The 24,353-nt window shown below is 40.5% G+C and overlaps 1 protein-coding gene across 8 annotated transcripts in view; it reads right to left on the minus strand.

The window, feature by feature from the left end:
- LOC117505689 (ankyrin-2-like) overlaps positions 1-24,353 on the minus strand; it is a 235,575-nt gene that overhangs the window by 79,235 nt on the left and 131,987 nt on the right. For all 8 annotated transcript variants that reach the window (XM_034165240.1, XM_034165237.1, XM_034165234.1 and 5 more), the window contains 2 exons: positions 12,874-13,015; positions 429-516 (listed from right to left, as the gene is read on the minus strand). In XM_034165240.1, the coding sequence (XP_034021131.1) occupies positions 429-516; positions 12,874-13,015 (230 nt within the window). The remainder of the gene's footprint in view (positions 1-428; positions 517-12,873; positions 13,016-24,353) is intronic.

The following is a 24,353-nucleotide window of genomic DNA, read 5'->3' on the forward strand; positions in this document are numbered from 1 at the left end:
CAAAAAAAGAGGTGTCTCATCAACAAGGTCTCACACAAGAAACATGTCATGAAACAGCTCTCTCAAGATCTTCACCACCTGCTACAAAACATACTGACTGCATTGGTTTTAGAAGAATCTCTAAACTTCTGAATGTTCCAGTGAGCACCGTGGGACCATAATCTGAAAATGGAAAGAACATCATTTCACCACAAACCAGCCACGACCAGGTGCTCCTCACAAGGTTACTGACAGAGCGGAGTGAAAAGAATGATCAGAAGAGTTGTCCAGCTCCACAAGTGGTCCATGGCTCGAGCTACGCTTTATGACGACAGTCTACGTGTCAAACAGACAGTACACACGTCAAACCTACGGCCTACGTGTAACACATGCAGTTATTGTAGAAGTAAAAAAAAAAAAAACTTTGTGACCTCAGCACTGAGGCGTACCTGCTGACAGGTGATCATCTCCTCCATTAGACCTTCATGTTTCGGGGAGTAGAAGCTGTGGTGGGTCGGTGTGTACGACCTCTCTGAGCTGCACAACAACAACAGAGCAACATCCGTGTTTTTAAGACGACACCGACGTGTTGCAGAACAAATCCTGAAGGGTTTCATGCACACGGACTGGTCCTGTCCTCATCAGTACACTTCAACCAGTCACAACTGACATGGTCACAATCAAGACGTTCACAAAGTGGGAGTTTATTAAAAACAACAAACTCGACTGCAAGTGCAGCATGAAATGAATGATAGTGCAGGTCTAGCTTGTGCTTTGTGTTGCTGCAGGTCTGTGCTTGGAGTGACTTCAGTTCGGTATTTTATGTTACTTCAAGTTTGTGCTTTATGTTACTTCATGTCTGTGTTTTATGTTACTTCAAGTTTGTGCTTTGTGTTATTTCATGTCTGTGTTTTATGTTACTTCAAGTTTGTGCTTTGTGTTATTTCATGTCTGTGTTTTATGTTACTTCAAGTTTGTGCTTTGTGTTATTTCAGTTCGGTGTTTTATGTTACTTCAAGTTTGTGCTTTGTGTTACTTCATGTCTGTTTTATGTTACTTCAAATTTGTGCTTTGTGTTACTTCATGTCTGTGTTTTATGTTACTTCAAATTTGTGCTTTGTGTTACTTCATGTCTGTGTTTTATGTTACTTCAAATTTGTGCTTTGTGTTACTTCATGTCTGTGTTTTATGTTACTTCAAATTTGTGCTTTGTGTTACTTCATGTCTGTGTTTTATGTTACTTCAAGTTTGTGCTTTGTGTTATTTCAGTTTGGTGTTTTATGTTACTTCAAGTTTGTGCTTTGTGTTATTTCAGTTTGGTGTTTTATGTTACTTCAAATTTGTGCTTTGTGTTATTTCAGTTCGGTGTTTTATGTTACTTCAAATTTGTGCTTTGTGTTATTTCAGTTCAGTGTTTTATGTTACTTCAAATTTGTGCTTTGTGTTACTTCATGTCTGTTTTATGTTACTTCAAATTTGTGCTTTGTGTTACTTCATGTCTGTGTTTTATGTTACTTCAAATTTGTGCTTTGTGTTACTTCATGTCTGTGTTTTATGTTACTTCAAGTTTGTGCTTTGTGTTATTTCAGTTTGGTGTTTTATGTTACTTCAAGTTTGTGCTTTGTGTTATTTCAGTTTGGTGTTTTATGTTACTTCAAATTTGTGCTTTGTGTTATTTCAGTTTGGTGTTTTATGTTACTTCAAATTTGTGCTTTGTGTTATTTCAGTTTGGTGTTTTATGTTACTTCAAATTTGTGCTTTGTGTTATTTCAGTTTGGTGTTTTATGTTACTTCAAATTTGTGCTTTGTGTTATTTCAGTTCAGTGTTTTATGTTACTTCAAATTTGTGCTTTGTGTTATTTCAGTTCAGTGTTTTATGTTACTTCAAATTTGTGCTTTGTGTTACTTCATGTCTGTGTTTTATGTTACTTCAAATTTGTGCTTTGTGTTATTTCAGTTCAGTGTTTTATGTTACTTCAAATTTGTGCTTTGTGTTATTTCAGTTCAGTGTTATGTTACTTCAAATTTGTGCTTTGTGTTACTTCATGTCTGTGTTTTATGTTACTTCAAATTTGTGCTTTGTGTTATTTCAGTTCGGTGTTTGTTACTTCAAATTTGTGCTTTGTGTTATTTCAGTTCGGTGTTTTATGTTACTTCAAATTTGTGCTTTGTGTTACTTCATGTCTGTGTTTTATGTTACTTCAAGTTTGTGCTTTGTGTTATTTCAGTTCGGTGTTTTATGTTACTTCAAATTTGTGCTTTGTGTTACTTCATGTCTGTGTTTTATGTTACTTCAAGTTTGTGCTTTGTGTTATTTCAGTTCGGTGTTTTATGTTACTTCAAGTTTGTGCTTTGTGTTATTTCAGTTCGGTGTTTTATGTTACTTCAAATTTGTGCTTTGTGTTATTTCAGTTCAGTGTTTTATGTTACTTCAAATTTGTGCTTTGTGTTATTTCAGTTCAGTGTTTTATGTTACTTCAAATTTGTGCTTTGTGTTATTTCAGTTCAGTGTTTTATGTTACTTCAAATTTGTGCTTTGTGTTACTTCATGTCTGTGTTTTATGTTACTTCAAATTTGTGCTTTGTGTTATTTCAGTTCGGTGTTTTATGTTACTTCAAATTTGTGCTTTGTGTTATTTCAGTTCAGTGTTTTATGTTACTTCAAATTTGTGCTTTGTGTTATTTCAGTTCAGTGTTTTATGTTACTTCAAATTTGTGCTTTGTGTTATTTCAGTTCAGTGTTTTATGTTACTTCAAATTTGTGCTTTGTGTTACTTCATGTCTGTGTTTTATGTTACTTCAAATTTGTGCTTTGTGTTATTTCAGTTCGGTGTTTTATGTTACTTCAAATTTGTGCTTTGTGTTATTTCAGTTCGGTGTTTTATGTTACTTCAAATTTGTGCTTTGTGTTACTTCATGTCTGTGTTTTATGTTACTTCAAATTTGTGCTTTGTGTTACTTCATGTCTGTGTTTTATGTTACCTCAAGTTTGTGCTTTGTGTTATTTCAGTTCGGTGTTTTATGTTACTTCAAATTTGTGCTTTGTGTTATTTCAGTTCGGTGTTTTATGTTACTTCAAATTTGTGCTTTGTGTTACTTCATGTCTGTGTTTTATGTTACTTCAAGTTTGTGCTTTGTGTTATTTCAGTTCGGTGTTTTATGTTACTTCAAGTTTGTGCTTTGTGTTATTTCAGTTCGGTGTTTTATGTTACTTCAAGTTTGTGCTTTGTGTTACTTCATGTCTGTTTTATGTTACTTCAAGTTTGTGCTTTGTGTTACTTCATGTCTGTGTCTTATGTTACTTCAGGTCTGTTTTATGTTCCTGCAGGTCTGTCTTTGGTTCGGTCTTTGTGTTATATGTGTTGGTTGTGTCCCCAACCCAAGGGGAACCTGTCAAGGGAATCCTGTGGTGTGTGCTTTGTGTGACACATGTTGGTTGCATTCAGCAGGTTTGTGCTTTGTGTTCCTGCAGATCAGTGCCTTGTGTTTCTGCAGATCAGTGCCTTGTGTTTCCTGCAGATCCGTGCCTTGTGTTCCTGCAGGTCCGTGCCTTGTGTTCCTGCAGGTCCGTGCCTTGTGTTCCTGCAGGTCCGTGCCTTGTGTTCCTGCAGGTCCGTGCCTTGTGTTCCTGCAGGTCCGTGCCTTGTGTTCCTGCAGGTCCGTGCCTTGTGTTCCTGCAGGTCCGTGCCTTGTGTTCCTGCAGGTCCGTGCCTTGTGTTCCTGCAGGTCCGTGCCTTGTGTTCCTGCAGGTCCGTGCCTTGTGTTCCTGCAGGTCCGTGCCTTGTGTTCCTGCAGGTCCGTGCCTTGGTTCCTGCAGGTCCGTGCCTTGTGTTCCTGCAGGTCCGTTCCTTGTGTTCCTGCAGGTCCGTGCCTTGTGTTCCTGCAGGTCCGTGCCTTGTGTTCCTGCAGGTCCGTGCCTTGTGTTCCTGCAGGTCCGTGCCTTGTGTTCCTGCAGGTCCGTGCCTTGTGTTCCTGCAGGTCCGTGCCTTGTGTTCCTGCAGGTCCGTGCCTTGTGTTCCTGCAGGTCCGTGCCTTGTGTTCCTGCAGGTCCGTGCCTTGTGTTCCTGCAGGTCCGTGCCTTGTGTTCCTGCAGGTCCGTGCTTTGTGTTCCTGCAGGTCCGTGCCTTGTGTTCCTGCAGGTCCGTGCCTTGTGTTCCTGCAGGTCCGTGCCTTGTGTTCCTGCAGGTCCGTGCCTTGTGTTCCTGCAGGTCCGTGCCTTGTGTTCCTGCAGGTCCGTGCTTTGTGTTCTACGTGTTGGTTACGTCCTGCAGGTCAGTGCTTTGTGTTCCTGCAGGTCTGTGCTTTGTCTTATTGCCCTGTTCCACTGGGGAGACGATTAATTGCGCATGAATTGAGTATACAAAGTACGGGCATTCGTTGTCGTCCGCAACAAAAATGGCCAAAAATGACAAATGTCCCAGTATGAATTATGGATATATTAATAATGTATAGCGAATATATGATGAACAATCACGGTTGTATAACGCATGTACACTGAAAAAAAAAACTGTTGTTTTTACAGGAAAACACAGGCAGCTGTGGTTACCAGGGAATTCCTGTAAAAAATGCAGCAGCACAGTAGATAACTTTACAGACATAATATGTAAATGGAGCTACAGTGAATGAACCCCAGCTGACTCACATTAAATCCTGTTAAGTCTACAAAAAAAGAGAGCGCAACTCGTCTGAACGATTATAACAAGAAGTTAAATCTGTTATAAACATGGGAATAAATACTGTAACAGCTGCAGACATGAAGGAAAAAACACGCAACTGTTTTATCAAGCCTTGACAATGTAAACAAGTCAAATAATTACCTTTTTAGACGGCTCAAAATGCTTCCTGCAGCTGGGCCGTGCGTGTGTGCAGGAACGACCCAGCTGCAGCTTCCTGTGATTCAGGAGGTGATTAGAGCCGTTTTCAACAGCCAATTTGCAGAATAAAATGATTAATCGCCACGAAATAATTATTTTATATACACAGCATCCAGCTGTGAACACAGCGCATCTGATTTGCATCCACCGCAAATCAGATGCAAAGCAGACGCAAAGCAGACGTAATAAAAACACTTTATTCGTGGCCAGTCTGTATGCAGTCGCTACAACTTATTTTAGTTCGTGATATGGACATGATGGGCACATAAAATATCCATTTTACACACTGTCCCAGTCCACCGCCAAGCCGCAAATCCCTGTCAGTTGTGGATATCAGCAGATGACGGCGAATATACAGTGTATAGATTGAGTATGTATTGAGTATGTATTGAGTATGTAAGGCGGATGTCATCCGCAGCCAAAATTTTGTGCAGCTCAAAAATCCTGGTAACAGAAAAACGTGCCTCTGCGGATAATTACGGACGTGTGTGGGTGTCGGCTGACTCATACAAGCATGTTTCATGGATATTGCAGATGTTTAGTGAATATAAACAAATTGTGTGCACAATTCATACGCAAATCTTCCTAAGGGCCCTGTCCCACTTAGTGAATATAAACAAATTGTGTGCACAATTCATACGCAAATCTTCCTAAGGGCCCTGTCCCACTTAGTGAATATAAACAAATTGTGTGCACAATTCATACGCAAATCTTCCTAAGGGCCCTGTCCCACTGGCGTTTAGGAGGATTTGCGCATGAAATGAGGAGACAATAGCTGAGCGTCCGCAACAAAGGTGGGTGGAAATGACAAATGTCCCGGGGTGGATCAGCGAATACATGAGGAAGAAAAGCGGCTATAACAGGGAACAGAAGCGAAGGCAACCGCGGAGGCACCCCCATGAGGGGCACAGCGGCCGTGATGCACTCGCTTCATCCGTGCCCACTCTGTCTGCATGCACGACATACCATTTGTGACCGTGATGTGGCCATGCTGGGCACGCGTCATATCTGTTTTGCACGCTGTCCTGGTCCGCCGCCAAGCCGCGCCAACCCGTCGGTTGCGGATATCAGCGGATGACAGGGGATATGCAGCGCGTTGGTTGTGTATGTCCTGCGTATGTCTTCAGTATGTGTTCAGGCAGTGATGCAGATCTCATCCGCAGCAGGATTTTTGAGCCACTCAAAAATCCTGGCTGCGGACATGCGTGCCTCTGCTTTGCGTTATGCGTGTTGGTTGCGTCCTGCAGGTCCATGCTTTGTGTTATGTGTGTTGGTTGCGTCCTGCAGGGCTGCACTGTGTGTTCTTCCATTTCTCTGCTTTGTGTTGCTGCAGGTCTGTGCTTTGTGTTATGCGTGTTGGTTGCGTGCTGCAGGTCTGCTTTGTGTTATGCGTGTTGGTTGCGTCCTGCAGGTCCGTGCTTTGTGTTATGCGTGTTGGTTGCGTCCTGCAGGTCCGTGCTTTGTGTTATGCGTGTTGGTTGCGTCCTGCAGGTCCGTGCTTTGTGTTATGCGTGTTGGTTGCGTCCTGCAGGTCCGTGCTTTGTGTTATGCGTGTTGGTTGCGTCCAGCAGGTCCGTGCTTTGTGTTATGCGTGTTGGTTGCGTCCTGCAGGTCCGTGCTTTGTGTTATGCGTGTTGGTTGCGTCCAGCAGGTCCGTGCTTTGTGTTATGCGTGTTGGTTGCGTCCTGCAGGTCCGTGCTTTGTGTTATGCGTGTTGGTTGCGTCCTGCAGGTCCGTGCTTTGTGTTATGCGTGTTGGTTGCGTTCTGCAGGTCCGTGCTTTGTGTTATGCGTGTTGGTTGCGTTCTGCAGGTCTGTGCTTTGTGTTATACATGTTTGTTGTGTCCTGCACATGGCGTGAACACATACCTTTGCATGCGACTATGGCGGCCAATGATGACACACAAGCAGCAGCGGTGTTAAACACAAACACACAGGCTGTTAGTCGTCAGGAGGAGGAGGAGCTTTGTCATCTCACACACACACACACACACACACACACACACACACACACACACACACACAGGTGGGAGTCACTTTGAGTGGTAGCTTGTTTACAGCATATGTATATTAGCACAGATTAGCATCCGCAGCTTGGTGACATTCCCTCCCCATTACCACATGGTTACCCAGGTCAACACGGCAACCATACGGTGTGTTAGCCACACAACAACCCGGCAATCTACCAGTCCACAAAAACACCTGTAACGAGATTGGCCTGGTAGCATTAGCTTCCAAGATAGGGGCGTGGCTTCAGAGTCTAACTCAGAGTTGTCATGTGACTTGTTTCCGTCCCTGCAATGGATTTTTTTTTTTAATTGATTTTATTTTTCCTGTCTGTCAGTTGGTTTCCAGCCAAAGAAAGTCCAGTTTGTCCAATGACGTCATTTTGTCTCCAGATTTATCCGACGCTGGCAGTAAACACACACTAGATAAACCCAAACTGACTAGTGTGAGAAAAATTAACCATTTAATATTTAGCTCGTTTTAAATATATGTCTAACAGGGTTTGTGGTGAGAGTCCCAGACACAGCGGGCTGAGGGGCGTCTGTCCACAGTCTCTGTGTGGATCAGGGCTTTGTCACGGCGCGTCCCAGGGTCACTGGTTTTAAGGAGGCCAGAACATTTAACTGAACTTTAATCATTACTGGGTGATTCTGCTCTGCGTGCGGCGTTTTCCGTTAGACGCGGAGGACGGATTTACAGAATTCTACATGCAGAGTCTCAGTTTGGTGTTTGTCCCATTTTGCTAAACCTTGATTGGCGAGCGGGTCCAGACCTCACAACCACAAAGACATGGGCTCTATGACGGAGTACTGTTAACTGTATGAACGGTGTGTATTTTTACTTAAGCGCAGTACTTTGGTTACGGCATCTTCAGTGTTTGTACCCGTCGGTGTGTATTTTTACTTCAGCGCAGTACTTTGGTTACGGCATCTTCAGTGTTTGTACCCGTCGGTGTGTATTTTTACTTCAGCGCAGTACTTTGGTTACGGCATCTTCAGTGTTTGTACCCGTCGGTGTGTATTTTTACTTCAGCGCAGTACTTTGGTTACGGCATCTTCAGTGTTTGTACCCGTCGGTGTGTATTTTTACTTCAGCGCAGTACTTTGGTTACGGCATCTTCAGTGTTTGTACCCGTCGGTGTGTATTTTTACTTCAGCGCAGTACTTTGGTTACGGCATCTTCAGTGTTTGTACCCGTCGGTGTGTATTTTTACTTCAGCGCAGTACTTTGGTTACGGCATCTTCAGTGTTTGTACCCGTCGGTGTGTATTTTTACTTCAGCGCAGTACTTTGGTTACGGCATCTTCAGTGTTTGTACCCGTCGGTGTGTATTTTTACTTCAGCGCAGTACTTTGGTTACGGCATCTTCAGTGTTTGTACCCGTCGGTGTGTATTTTACTTCAGCGCAGTACTTTGGTTACGGCATCTTCAGTGTTTGTACCCGTCGGTGTGTATTTTTACTTCAGCGCAGTACTTTGGTTACGGCATCTTCAGTGTTTGTACCCGTCGGTGTGTATTTTTACTTCAGCGCAGTACTTTGGTTACGGCATCTTCAGTGTTTGTACCCGTCGGTGTGTATTTTTACTTCAGCGCAGTACTTTGGTTACGGCATCTTCAGTGTTTGTACCCGTCGGTGTGTATTTTTACTTCAGCGCAGTACTTTGGTTACGGCATCTTCAGTGTTTGTACCCGTCGGTGTGTATTTTTACTTCAGCGCAGTACTTTGGTTACGGCATCTTCAGTGTTTGTACCCGTCGGTGTGTATTTTTACTTCAGCGCAGTACTTTGGTTACGGCATCTTCAGTGTTTGTACCCGTCGGTGTGTATTTTTACTTCAGCGCAGTACTTTGGTTACGGCATCTTCAGTGTTTGTACCCGTCGGTGTGTATTTTTACTTCAGCGCAGTACTTTGGTTACGGCATCTTCAGTGTTTGTACCCGTCGGTGTGTATTTTTACTTCAGCGCAGTACTTTGGTTACGGCATCTTCAGTGTTTGTACCCGTCGGTGTGTATTTTTACTTCAGCGCAGTACTTGGTTACGGCATCTTCAGTGTTTGTACCCGTCGGTGTGTATTTTTACTTCAGCGCAGTACTTTGGTTACGGCATCTTCAGTGTTTGTACCCGTCGGTGTGTATTTTTACTTCAGCGCAGTACTTTGGTTACGGCATCTTCAGTGTTTGTACCCGTCGGTGTGTATTTTTACTTCAGCGCAGTACTTTGGTTACGGCATCTTCAGTGTTTGTACCCGTCGGTGTGTATTTTTACTTCAGCGCAGTACTTTGGTTACGGCATCTTCAGTGTTTGTACCCGTCGGTGTGTATTTTTACTTCAGCGCAGTACTTGGTTACGGCATCTTCAGTGTTTGTACCCGTCGGTGTGTATTTTTACTTCAGCGCAGTACTTTGGTTACGGCATCTTCAGTGTTTGTACCCGTCGGTGTGTATTTTTACTTCAGCGCAGTACTTTGGTTACGGCATCTTCAGTGTTTGTACCCGTCGGTGTGTATTTTTACTTCAGTGCAGTACTTTGGTTACGGCATCTTCAGTGTTTGTACCCGTCGGTGTGTATTTTTACTTCAGTGCAGTACTTTGGTTACGGCATCTTCAGTGTTTGTACCCGTCGGTGTGTATTTTTACTTCAGTGCAGTACTTTGGTTACGGCATCTTCAGTGTTTGTACCCGTCGGTGTGTATTTTTACTTCAGTGCAGTGCTTTGGTTACGGCATCTTCAGTGTTTGTACCCGTCGGTGTGTATTTTTACTTCAGTGCAGTGCTTTGGTTACGGCATCTTCAGTGTTTGTACCCGTCGGTGTGTATTTTTACTTCAGTGCAGTGCTTTGGTTACGGCATCTTCAGTGTTTGTACCCGTCGGTGTGTATTTTTACTTCAGTGCAGTGCTTTGGTTACGGCATCTTCAGTGTTTGTACCCGTCGGTGTGTATTTTTACTTCAGTGCAGTGCTTTGGTTACGGCATCTTCAGTGTTTGTACCCGTCGGTGTGTATTTTACTTCAGTGCAGTGCTTTGGTTACGGCATCTTCAGTGTTTGTACCCGTCGGTGTGTATTTTACTTCAGTGCAGTGCTTTGGTTACGGCATCTTCAGTGTTTGTACCCGTCGGTGTGTATTTTTACTTCAGTGCAGTGCTTTGGTTACGGCATCTTCAGTGTTTGTACCCGTCGGTGTGTATTTTACTTCAGTGCAGTGCTTTGGTTACGGCATCTTCAGTGTTTGTACCCGTCGGTGTGTATTTTTACTTCAGTGCAGTGCTTTGGTTACGGCATCTTCAGTGTTTGTACCCGTCGGTGTGTATTTTTACTTCAGTGCAGTGCTTTGGTTACGGCATCTTCAGTGTTTGTACCCGTCGGTGTGTATTTTACTTCAGTGCAGTGCTTTGGTTACGGCATCTTCAGTGTTTGTACCCGTCGGTGTGTATTTTTACTTCAGTGCAGTGCTTTGGTTACGGCATCTTCAGTGTTTGTACCCGTCGGTGTGTATTTTTACTTCAGTGCAGTGCTTTGGTTACGGCATCTTCAGTGTTTGTACCCGTCGGTGTGTATTTTTACTTCAGTGCAGTGCTTTGGTTACGGCATCTTCAGTGTTTGTACCCGTCGGTGTGTATTTTTACTTCAGTGCAGTGCTTTGGTTACGGCATCTTCAGTGTTTGTACCCGTCGGTGTGTATTTTTACTTCAGTGCAGTGCTTTGGTTACGGCATCTTCAGTGTTTGTACCCGTCGGTGTGTATTTTACTTCAGTGCAGTGCTTTGGTTACGGCATCTTCAGTGTTTGTACCCGTCGGTGTGTATTTTTACTTCAGTGCAGTGCTTTGGTTACGGCATCTTCAGTGTTTGTACCCGTCGGTGTGTATTTTTACTTCAGTGCAGTGCTTTGGTTACGGCATCTTCAGTGTTTGTACCCGTCGGTGTGTATTTTTACTTCAGTGCAGTGCTTTGGTTACGGCATCTTCAGTGTTTGTACCCGTCGGTGTGTATTTTTACTTCAGTGCAGTGCTTTGGTTACGGCATCTTCAGTGTTTGTACCCGTCGGTGTGTATTTTTACTTCAGTGCAGTGCTTTGGTTACGGCATCTTCAGTGTTTGTACCCGTCGGTGTGTATTTTTACTTCAGTGCAGTGCTTTGGTTACGGCATCTTCAGTGTTTGTACCCGTCGGTGTGTATTTTTACTTCAGTGCAGTGCTTTGGTTACGGCATCTTCAGTGTTTGTACCCGTCGGTGTGTATTTTTACTTCAGTGCAGTGCTTTGGTTACGGCATCTTCAGTGTTTGTACCCGTCGGTGTGTATTTTTACTTCAGTGCAGTGCTTTGGTTACGGCATCTTCAGTGTTTGTACCCGTCGGTGTGTATTTTTACTTCAGTGCAGTGCTTTGGTTACGGCATCTTCAGTGTTTGTACCCGTCGGTGTGTATTTTACTTCAGTGCAGTGCTTTGGTTACGGCATCTTCAGTGTTTGTACCCGTCGGTGTGTATTTTTACTTCAGTGCAGTGCTTTGGTTACGGCATCTTCAGTGTTTGTACCCGTCGGTGTGTATTTTTACTTCAGTGCAGTGCTTTGGTTACGGCATCTTCAGTGTTTGTACCCGTCGGTGTGTATTTTTACTTCAGTGCAGTACCTTGGTTGCAGTATCTTTAGTGTTTGTACCCGTCGGTGTGTATTTTTACTTCAGTGCAGTACCTTGGTTACAGTATCTTTAGTGTTTGTACCCGTCAGTGTGTATTTTTACTTCAGTGCAGTACCTTGGTTACAGTATCTTTAGTGTTTGTACCCGTCAGTGTGTATTTTTACTTCAGTGCAGTACCTTGGTTACAGTATCTTTAGTGTTTGTACCCGTCAGTGTGTATTTTTACTTCAGTGCAGTACCTTGGTTACAGTATCTTTAGTGTTTGTACCCGTCAGTGTGTATTTTTACTTCAGTGCAGTACCTTGGTTACAGTATCTTTAGTGTTTGTACCCGTCAGTGTGTATTTTTACTTCAGTGCATTACCTTGGTTACAGTATCTTTAGTGTTTGTACCCGTCAGTGTGTATTTTTACTTCAGTGCAGTACTTTGGCTACAGTATCTTCAGTGTCTGTACCTGTCGGTGTGTATTTTTACCTCACTGCAGTACTTTGGTTACAGTATCTTCAGTGTTTGTACCTGTCAGTGTGTATTTTTACCTCACTGCAGTACTTTGGTTACAGTATCTTCAGTGTTTGTACCCGTCAGTGTGTATTTTTACTTCACTGCAGTACTTTGGCTACAGTATCTTCAGTGTTTGTACCTGTCAGTGTGTATTTTTACCTCACTGCAGTACTTTGGTTACAGTATCTTCAGTGTTCGTACCTGTTGGTGTGTATTTTTACTTCAGTGCAGTACTTTGGTTACGGCATCTTCAGTGTTTGTACCGTCGGTGTGTATTTTTACTTCAGTGCAGTGCTTTGGTTGCAGTATCTTGACTCTGTGTTCGTACCCGTCAGTGTGTATTTTTACTTCAGTGCAGTACCTTGGTTACAGTATCTTTAGTGTTTGTACCCGTCAGTGTGTATTTTTACTTCAGTGCAGTACCTTGGTTACAGTATCTTTAGTGTTTGTACCCGTCAGTGTGTATTTTTACTTCAGTGCAGTACTTTGGCTACAGTATCTTCAGTGTTCGTACCTGTCGGTGTGTATTTTTACCTCACTGCAGTACTTTGGTTACAGTATCTTCAGTGTTCGTACCTGTCGGTGTGTATTTTTACTTCAGTGCAGTACTTTGGTTACGGCATCTTCAGTGTTCATACCCGTCGGTGTGTATTTTTACTTCAGTGCAGTACTTTGGTGGCAGTATCTTGAGTGTTCGTACCCGTCGGTGTATATTTTTACCTCAGTGCAGTACTTTGGTGGCAGTATCTTGAGTGTTCGTACCCGTCGGTGTATATTTTTACCTCAGTGCAGTACTTTGGTGGCAGTATCTTGAGTGTTCGTACCCGTCGGTGTATATTTTTACCTCAGTGCAGTACTTTGATTGGAGTATCTGTACCTGTCCGTCCGGACTGCCTCCAGGCTGAAGCGCAGGTAGTTCATCCCGTCCAGATACTGTCCGGGTAGAGAGTCGTCCCCGAGCTCCCTCAGGTCCTCGGCCCGTAGGTACTCGCTGCCGTCACCAGTCATTGTGTCGTCACCTGAAAGAGACCAAGAGTGAAGGACTCGTGGATGATGGCGTCGCGGATCAAAGCCGGACGTGAACCTATAAACCAGATCATGCGCACGTAGCTGCAGTGTTAACAGGTTAGCATACAATCAGATTAAAAACAGACTGTCAGAAAACAAAATGGGTCAAACCAAAGCTGCTGGCGGTGTTGTCGTCTTGCATTAAAGGGGTCACACTGTCACGCTGGGAGGTGATGGTCTCATGTTTAAACAGGTACAAACCCCCATCTGGCCGGAAAATCACTAAAGGTCCTTGGGGAAGGTCCTTAATCCCCAAGATACTCCCAGTATGTCGTGAGCCTATGTATGGCAGCACCCTGACATCGGTGTGTGTGTAAAGCTTCTGATTCAGACAGAGAAACACAATATAAATACAGTCCACGTTCACCTCAGGCTCCTGTGGATGATCTACTCCAGCCTCACGTTCTGATCCCGCTCCTGTGGATGATCTACTCCAGCCTCACGTTCGGATCCCGCTCCTGTGGATGATCTACCCCGGCCTCACGTTCGGGTCCCGCTCCTGTGGATGATCTACCCCGGCCTCACGTTCGGGTCCCGCTCCTGTGGATGATCTACCCCGGCCTCACGTTCGGGTCCCGCTCCTGTGGATGATCTACCCAGGCCTCACGTTCGGATCCCGCTCCTGTGGATGATATACTCCAACCGCACGTTCGGATCCCGCTCCTGTGGATGATCTACCCAGGCCTCACGTTCGGATCCCGCTTCTGTGGATGATCTACTCCAGCCTCACGTTTGGATCCCGCTCCTGTGGATGATCTGCTCCAACCGCACGTTCGGATCCCGCTCCTGTGGATGATCTACCCCAGCCTCACGTACGGATTCCGCTCCTGTGGATGATCTACTCCTGCCTCACGTTCGGATCCCGCTCCTGTGGATGATCTACTCCCTCCTCACGTTCGGATCCCGCTCCTGTGGATGATCTACTCCCTCCTCACGTACGGATACCGCTCATGTGGATGATCTACCCCAGCCTCACGTTCGGATCCTGCTCCTGTGGATGATCTACTCCCTCCTCACGTACGGATCCCGCTCCTGTGGATGATCTACTCCCGCCTCACGTTCGGATCCCGCTTTTGCTCTTTTAGTTTTTGAGCTATCCAGAGAAAACAATAACATGAAACGTGCTCTCAAAAACGACGTATGTGAGCTCCACAGTTAAAAAAAAAAAGCCAGCCTTCAGTCTGGGATTAGTTGCACCAGGTTAGACTCGAGCTCTTGAAGAGGTTGAATTCTTTTTGGTTTGTTTTTTGATTAAAGTCACTTCAGTCAAATCATCGCGTTTCCAGTGGTGGGCACAATTCCGCTAATCTGCTAATCGCTAATTAGGGAAGCTAACGTTTTGTTAGTCAATTAGCTCTTTTCAGATGACTTTTAAAGCCATCAACAGAGCAATTAGCTTCCACTAAATTTAGTTCCACTAACTTTCAGTCTGCTAACACTTTTTTGCTGGCATAGTGAATAAAGCTTATGGGTCAAAAACATCTGTAAACCCAAAAATCATGTTCGTTCCTGTCTTTTGTGTGTTTTGCAGCAGACAGGCCGCTGTGAGGAGCTCAGCCCCCCTCAGCAGAAAGGGGGTGGGGGCTGCTGCATTAAAGTGTCATTTACTTTTGACTCACAACAACACAAACAGTGGCAGGAGACGTCAAACACAAGGTAGGTTTCCCTCTTCTTGGTCACAACATAACTCTTCACCAAACTAACTACACTCCTTCAACTACAAAAGCACAACAAATCTATAACATGAACAAGACTGCTAAACTAACACGTACTACACTAACAGTAAAAAAAATCAAACCCTGAACTCCCATAATGCATTGCAGCAGCGATCAACAATGTATCTGCTTTAAAGACAGTGTGTACATGCAAACCTTTACCTTTTTAAAGTGAGAAGACACTTATTTATGGAGTTAATTTTGTCTCATTACTACCTGCAAATGCACAAAGGCTGATCTACAAATGGACCTTGATTTGCACACGGGTTTTGTGATCCACAAACAAATTTCTGATTTCTAACGTGTGTGTTGGTTTTTCAAATAAATGTGTATTTGTAAATATGTCATTTTTGATATATTTTGCAAAACTCAACCAAACTGTTTGTGGAGCGTGATTCAGCATTTGTGAATCACCGATCACACGTTGGTTGCTATTCACACTCCCATTCAGTAGATGGCATTGTTCTATGCAATTTGTTGGGGGGGGGGGGGTGTGTGTGATGAGAAGAGACTCTTTTCCCATAATGCCTTTTGGCATGTGTTTGTTAACGCTCAAACCTTCAGAATTAGTGCATTGCTTTAAAAGATATGTGCGATGTTTTCACTTTGTAAAGGTGACAGAGTTGCCGTTCGTGTTGATAAACTGTCCAGAATTAGTTTTGTTTATCAATGAAAGCATGAGTGAAAAGTGCTTTGTGTTTGATCTCTTGTGCCACTGCCTGTGTTTGTGTATGTAGTAAAGTAATAAGTAAGTAAAAAGTAAATTACTTTTTTTGGCAGCAGCAGCCAGGGTGCATAAAGAGAAAACCTCTGACTCTGTTTTTGATCACCTTTGATTTTACTCAGAAGCTCCTGAAGTGCTTAAACTCAAAACTAGCTTATCAGTAGCCGACAATGTGCAGAGTGCGATTATTTTATTTGTAGGATATTTCTCCTGGTATGTACATTCTCAGCCAATCACAAAGTCACGTCATTCACGCGATTAGCATACGATTAATATACCAATGCGCACAGGCTGAAAGGTGAACAAACACTGGACCCCACTTGCATTCTGGGTAAAATGTACTGATAATGAAAAAAAGCCGAGCTTTGTGCTCTTGGAGTGTAGAGATGCTGTAATCATCCCAAAACTTTCTCCTGTTTACTCACAAAAAGCAGATAATATAATGCTGACTGTCTGATTTGTGCGTTTCAATCTTTAAACTAATGTATCACTCCATAAAAAAGTTTTCATTTATGGAGTGAAACATTAGTTTAGAGAAACATCTTTAAAGATAAATAGTTTTAAAAAAATCACTTAAAGTTATTTAAATTTACGTTTCACTCCATAAAAAAGTTTTCATTTATGGAGTGAAACATTAGTTTAGAGAAACATTTTTAAAGATAAATAGTTTTAAAAAAATCACTTAAAGTTATTTAAATTTACGTTTCACTCCATAAAAAAGTTCTCATTTATGGAGTGAAACATTAGTTTAGAGAAACATCTTTAAAGATAGATAGTTTTAAAAAAAATCACTTAAAGCTATTTAAATTAACGTATCACTCCATAGAAAAGTTTTCATTTATGGAGTGAAACATTAGTTTAGAGAAACATCTTTAAAGATAAATAGTTTTAAAAAAATCACTTAAAGTTATTTAAATTTACGTTTCACTCCATAAAAAAGTTTTCATTTATGGAGTGAAACATTAGTTTAGAGAAACATCTTTAAAGATAAATAGTTTTAAAAAAATCACTTAAAGTTATTTAAATTTACGTTTCACTCCATAAAAAAGTTTTCATTTATGGAGTGAAACATTAGTTTAGAGAAACATTTTTAAAGATAAATAGTTTTAAAAAATCACTTAAAGTTATTTAAATTTACGTTTCACTCCATAAAAAAGTTCTCATTTATGGAGTGAAACATTAGTTTAGAGAAACATCTTTAAAGATAGATAGTTTTAAAAAAATCACTTAAAGCTATTTAAATTAACGTATCACTCCATAGAAAAGTTTTCATTTATAGAGTGAAACATTAGTTTAGAGAAACATCTTTAAAGATAAATAGTTTTTAAAAATCACTTAAAGTTATTTAAATTTACGTTTCACTCCATAAAAAAGTTTTAATTTATGGAGTGAAACATTAGTTTAGAGAAACATTTTTAAAGATAGATGGTTTTAAAAAAAATCACTTAGTTATTTAAATTAACGTATCACTCCATAAAAAAAATGCACCAAAAGATGAACAAACGCATACAAGGCATAAGAGATGATGCTAATATCCAACACAAATTAGCACTTTTTGCTGATGACATTTTATTATTTATTGAAAATCCAACTGCCTCTATTCCAGCATTGTTAAAACGACTTGAGGAATATAGCTCTGTCTCTGGATACAAGGTTAATACAAACAAATCTGAAGCTACGATGGTGACTGGAGAATGGTCTACAGAACTGGACAACCTAGTTACACTCAGAAAGTCTCCCAGAGGATTTCGGTATCTTGGAATTAATCTGACTTCTAAAACCACACAGCTCTTTAAAGCAAATTATGAAAAATTAATAACTGAGGTCAAAAAAGATTTGACTAAATGGGATGTTTTACCCCTGTCCCTTCTGGGCAGAATAGAATCCATCAGAATGAATATTCTACCAAGATTCTTGTTTCTGTTTCAATCACTTCCTATTATATTAACACAATCCACATTCAAACAACTTGAAAAATTAATATCTAAACTAAACTAGACTAAAAATACTAATGACAAGTAAAGAAAGGGGAGGTCTTGGACTCCCTGATCTAAAACTCTACTTTTGGGCATGTCAACTGCGAATAATTTCGGCATGGGTGGTTAATGATCCAGAAATCCTATGGGTCTCAATTGAACAGAACTCAGTCCCAGGGATACCAATTCATACTCTTCCATTCATGGACCAAAATGCTCTAAAAAAAAAAAAGATCAAAATACAAAATATATGGATCACACAAACACTTAAAATATGGAACTTAATTCAAAAACTAACCAGAGGTGTGACTGGGTTGTCCAGGGCAATGTCTTTGGTTGGTAATATTGAATTTTTGCCTTCTATTTCCGATGTAAGTTTTAATAAGGTGGGCTGAAAATGGCTTGGTTATAATAAATCAATTACTTAATGGTCAAGTATTCAAACCATTCTCAGAATTACAGACACAATTTTCTTTACCTCAAAATGACATGTTCAGATACCTGCAAATAAGAGCCTATGTGACAAAACATGCACAATGGGAAATAATTAAGAGGGAACCTACTAATATAGAATTGTACTTTGTAACACTATTTGAAAAAGGAATCACTTTGAAAAAAATAATATCATTAATGTACTGAAAATTTAATGGAAAATATGTCAGATAATACTCTGCATATTAAATATAACTGGGAACTGGAGATGAATGTAATAATAACAGATGAGCAATGGGAACATACATGCCTGCAATGTCATAGAGGAACTGCAAGTCAAAACTGGAAGACGTTTGATTGGAAAACAAAAATAAGATTCTTTAGAACCCCGTTAAAGTCATACATGATTAAAACAACTACCAATAATGAATGCTGGAGAAAATGTGGCATGGTGGGAGACCATACCCACATATTCTGGGACTGCCCAAAAATAAAAGGATTCTGGGAAAATGTTAAGAAGAAGACTGAGGACATCATAAGGATGGACATACCAATGGACCCTCTTCTATTTCTGTTTGATTTACACTAAAGAAGAGACTCACTAAATGAAGATCAGCAATATATTTTGCATGTACTTTTACTGGTAGCTAGAAAAACAGTCACTCTAAATTGGCTTAAACCATGCCCACCGACTATTCCTCAATGGACACAAAAACTAAAACAAGTATACCAGATGGAATTTCTAACTGCCCAACTCCAGCTTAAAATGGACCTATTTCTCAGAAGATGGTCACATGTGCCATCTCTTTTTGAATGACTTCTGAATCTGTATTTTTTTTATTTCTGCAGATATCAATAGCCACTCTGTAATAGAGTACATTCTGAGCCCATTGTAAAGCCAAATCTTAACACTTGTTGTTACTTGTTGTAAATTGTAATGTAAATTGCCTGTAAAATCCCTTTTACTTTTGGCAATAAAGTTCCAAAAAAAAGATGAACAAATGCAGAACAAACACTGGCCGTCGCTCCAAACTGCACCGACCACGTGTTGCTGACATTTTGTTTGCCTCATGAATGAATTATAAATATCGAGGCAGACACGTGCGTTTCTTTTGTAGCACTTCCTTTCTTTTTTTTAGTGTCCATCTCTCAATGCAGGAGGTCAGTGGAATTGGTTCAATGTGGTTTTCTTGGCTTCACTTCTATTTTGAGATGGTCCCAAATAATTCATGGGTTAATGAAAAGAGGGAAGAGTGAAATTTGATTTCATCAAATATATTTTCTTTTATTAAACAAAAGAAATATAAACTATAAATAGAACCATCAGGATTCAAAAAGTCAATTTCCAAACAAATAGAAAACAAAACAAAACCAACAAAAATAAAAATAGGCAAAAACAACAGACTTCCTCTTGTTCAAGATGTACTTTTCTGTCCCACCCTGTAGTATCCAGAAAAACAAAGTATATGTATGTCACAGGTGAAAAATTATTCACAGCAAAGACGATGTAACCTATTGTTACTGTGCGCCTTCCCAAGACTCTCGTTTGCTCACCCTTCGGTGGATATGCATCGATATGTTAATCGCATGCTAATCGCGTGAATAACATACTGACTTTGCATACAAGGAGAAACATCCTACAAATAAAATACTCGTGTGCTGAGTCAATACTATAAGTTAGTGGTTAGTTATAATTTCTGAATTTTTTTTTAGCAATTTATCAGTTCAGCGTTAACTTTGCAGTTAGTGGATCTGCAGTTATTGAAGCTAACTTGTCGGTTAGCTGTGCCCACCACTGCTCATTTCTCACAGCAGCATGCGCAACTCCGGTACCTTCAAACTCCTCTGACATCACATCGTCCAGAGACAGATTCCACACTGTGGGCCGACACAACATGAAGCTAACAGAAATCAATCAATATTATTAATACTATCAATGTTATCAAACCCTCAGCACATCCTTATTCACCCGTATGAACCCAATAACACATAAATCAATCAATATTTTCTATCAATATTACAACCCCAATTCCAATGAAGTTGGGACGTTGTGTAAAATGTAAATAAAAACAGAATACAATGATTTTCAAATCCTTTTCAACCTATATTCAACTGAATACACCACAAAGACAAGATATTTAATGTTCAAACTGATAAACTTTATTGTTTTGAAATGGATGCCTGCAACAGGTTTCTAAAAAGCTGGGACAGTGGTATGTTTCCCACTGTGTTACATCACCTTTCCTTCTAACAACACTCAGTAAGCGTTTGGGAACTGAGGACACTAATTGTTGAAGCTTTGTAGGTGGAATTCTTTCCCATTCTTGCTTGATGTACGACTTCAGTTGTTCAACAGTCCGGGGTCTCCGTTGTCGTATTTTGTGCTTCATAATGCGCCACACATTTTCACTGGGCGACAGGTCTGGACTGCAGGCAGGCCAGTCTACTACGCACACTCTTTTACTACGAAGCCACGCTGTTGGAACACGTGCAGAATGTGGCTTGGCATTGTCTTGCTGAAATAAGCAGGGACGTCCCTGAAAAAGACGTTGCTTGGATGGCAGCATGTGTTGCTCCAAAACCTGGATGTACCTTTCAGCATTGATGGTGCCATCACAGATGTGTAAGTTGTCCATGTCATGGGCACTAACACACCCCCATACCATCACAAATGCTGGCTTTTTAACTTTGCTCTGGTAACAATCTGGACAGTCTTTTTCCTCTTTTGTCCAGAGGACACAATGTCCATGATTTCCAAAAACAATTTGAAATGTGGACTCATCAGACCACAGCACACTTTTCCACTTTGTGTCTGTCCATTTCAAATGAGCTCGGGTCCAGAGAAGGCGGCGGTGTTTCTGGATGTTGTTGATGTTTGACTTTCACTTTGCATGGTAGAGTTTTAACTTGCACTTGTAGATGTAGTGACGAATTGTGTTAACTGACAGTGGTTTTCTGAAGTGTTCCTGAGCCCACGCGGTAAGATCCTCTACACAATGATGTCAGTTTTTAATGCAGTGCCACCTGAGGGGTCGAAGGTCACGGGCATTCAATGTTAGTTTTCAGCCTTGCTGCTTACGTGTAGAAAGTTCTCCAGGTTCTGTGAATCTTCTGATTATATTATGGACTGTAGATGATGGAATCCCTAAATTCCTTGCAATTGAATGTTGAGAAACATTGTTCTTAAACTGTTGGACTATTTTTTCACACAGTTGTTCACAAAGTGGTGATCCTCACCCCATCTTTGCTTGTGAATGGCTGAGACTTTTGGGGATGCTCCTTTTATACCCAATCATGAGTGTCCTTAGTTCCCAAACACTTATTGAGTGTTGTTAGAAGGAAAGGTGATGTAACACAGTGGGAAACATACCACTGTCCCAGCTTTTTGAAAACATGTTGCAGGCATCCATTACAAAATGAGCAAATATTTGCACAAAAACAATAAAGTTTATCAGTTTGAACATTAAATATCTTGTCTTTGTGGTGTATTCAATTGAATATAGATTGAAGAGGATTTGAAAATCATTGTTTTTATTTACATTTTACACAACGTCCCAACTTCATTGGAATTGGGGTTGTAATATTGATAGAAAATATTGATTGATTTGTGTGTTACTGGGTTCATACGGGTGAATGAGGATGTGCTGAGGGTTTGATAACATTGATAGTATCAATAATATTGATTATGTGTTATTGGGTTCATACGGGTGAATAAGGATGTGCTGAGGGTTTGATAACATTGATAGTATCAATAATATTGATTATGTGTTATTGGGTTAATACGGGTGAATGAGGATGTGCTGAGGGTTTGATAACATTGATAGTATCAATAATATTGATTATGTGTTATTGGGTTCATACGGGTGAATAAGGATGTGCTGAGGGTTTGATAACATTGATAGTATCAATAATATTGATTATGTGTTATTGGGTTAATACGGGTGAATGAGGATGTGCTGAGGGTTTGATAACATTGATAGTATCAATAATATTGATTATGTGTTATTGGGTTCATGCGAGTGAATGAGGATGTGCTGAAGGTTTGATAACATTGATAGTATCAATAATATTGATTATGTGTTACTGGGTTCATGCGGGTGAATAAGGATGTGCTGAGGGTTTGATAACATTGATAGTATCAATAATATTGATTATGTGTTATTGGGTTCATGCGGGTGAATAAGGATGTGCTGAGGGTTTGATAACATTGATAGTATCAATAATATTATGTGTTATTGGGTTCATGCGGGTGAATAAGGATGTGCTGAGGGTTTGATAACATTGATAGTATCAATAATATTGATTATGTGTTATTGGGTTCATGCGGGTGAATAAGGATGTGCTGAGGGTTTGATAACATTGATAGTACCAATAATATTGATTATGTGTTATTGGGTTCATGCGGGTGAATAAGGATGTGCTGAGGGTTTGATAACATTGATAGTACCAATAATATTGATTATGTGTTATTGGGTTCATGCGGGTGAATAAGGATGTGCTGAGGGTTTGATAACATTGATAGTATCAATAATATTGATTATGTGTTATTGGGTTCATGCGGGTGAATAAGGATGTGCTGAGGGTTTGATAACATTGATAGTATCAATAATATTGATTGATTTATGTGTTATTGGGTTCATGCGGGTGAATGAGGATGTGCTGAGGGTTTGATAACATTGATAGTATCAATAATATTGATTATGTGTTACTGGGTTCATGCGGGTGAATAAGGATGTGCTGAGGGTTTGATAACATTGATAGTATCAATAATATTATGTGTTATTGGGTTCATGCGGGTGAATAAGGATGTGCTGAGGGTTTGATAACATTGATAGTATCAATAATATTGATTATGTGTTATTGGGTTCATGCGGGTGAATGAGGATGTGCTGAGGGTTTGATAACATTGATAGTACCAATAATATTGATTATGTGTTATTGGGTTCATGCGGGTGAATAAGGATGTGCTGAGGGTTTGATAACATTGATAGTATCAATAATATTGATTATGTGTTATTGGGTTCATGCGGGTGAATAAGGATGTGCTGAGGGTTTGATAACATTGATAGTATCAATAATATTGATTATGTGTTATTGGGTTCATGCGGGTGAATGAGGATGTGCTGAGGGTTTGATAACATTGATAGTATCAATAATATTGATTATGTGTTATTGGGTTCATGCAGGTGAATAAGGATGTGCTGAGGGTTTGATAACATTGATAGTATCAATAATATTGATTATGTGTTATTGGGTTCATGCGGGTGAATAAGGATGTGCTGAGGGTTTGATAACATTGATAGTATCAATAATATTGATTGATTTATGTGTTATTGGGTTCATGCGGGTGAATGAGGATGTGCTGAGGGTTTGATAACATTGATAGTATCAATAATATTGATTATGTGTTATTGGGTTCATGCGGGTGAATGAGGATGTGCTGAGGGTTTGATAACATTGATAGTATCAATAATATTGATTATGTGTTATTGGGTTCATGCGGGTGAATGAGGATGTGCTGAGGGTTTGATAACATTGATAGTATCAATAATATTGATTATGTGTTATTGGGTTAATACGGGTGAATGAGGATGTGCTGAGGGTTTGATAACATTGATAGTACCAATAATATTGATTATGTGTTATTGGGTTCATGCAGGTGAATAAGGATGTGCTGAGGGTTTGATAACATTGATAGTATCAATAATATTGATTATGTGTTATTGGGTTAATACGGGTGAATGAGGATGTGCTGAGGGTTTGATAACATTGATAGTATCAATAATATTGATTATGTGTTATTGGGTTAATACGGGTGAATGAGGATGTGCTGAGGGTTTGATAACATTGATAGTACCAATAATATTGATTATGTGTTATTGGGTTCATGCGGGTGAATGAGGATGTGCTGAGGGTTTGATAACATTGATAGTATCAATAATATTGATTATGTGTTATTGGGTTCATGCGGGTGAATGAGGATGTGCTGAGGGTTTGATAACATTGATAGTACCAATAATATTGATTATGTGTTATTGGGTTCATGCGGGTGAATAAGGATGTGCTGAGGGTTTGATAACATTGATAGTATCAATAATATTGATTATGTGTTATTGGGTTCATGCGGGTGAATGAGGATGTGCTGAGGGTTTGATAACATTGATAGTACCAATAATATTGATTATGTGTTATTGGGTTCATGCAGGTGAATAAGGATGTGCTGAGGGTTTGATAACATTGATAGTATCAATAATATTGATTATGTGTTATTGGGTTCATGCGGGTGAATAAGGATGTGCTGAGGGTTTGATAACATTGATAGTATCAATAATATTGATTGATTTATGTGTTATTGGGTTCATGCGGGTGAATGAGGATGTGCTGAGGGCTTGATAACATTGATAGTATCAATAATATTGATTATGTGTTATTGGGTTCATGC

This window comes from Thalassophryne amazonica, unplaced genomic scaffold (genome assembly GCF_902500255.1).
Source record: "Thalassophryne amazonica unplaced genomic scaffold, fThaAma1.1, whole genome shotgun sequence".
NCBI classification, from domain to species: Eukaryota; Metazoa; Chordata; class Actinopteri; order Batrachoidiformes; family Batrachoididae; genus Thalassophryne; species Thalassophryne amazonica.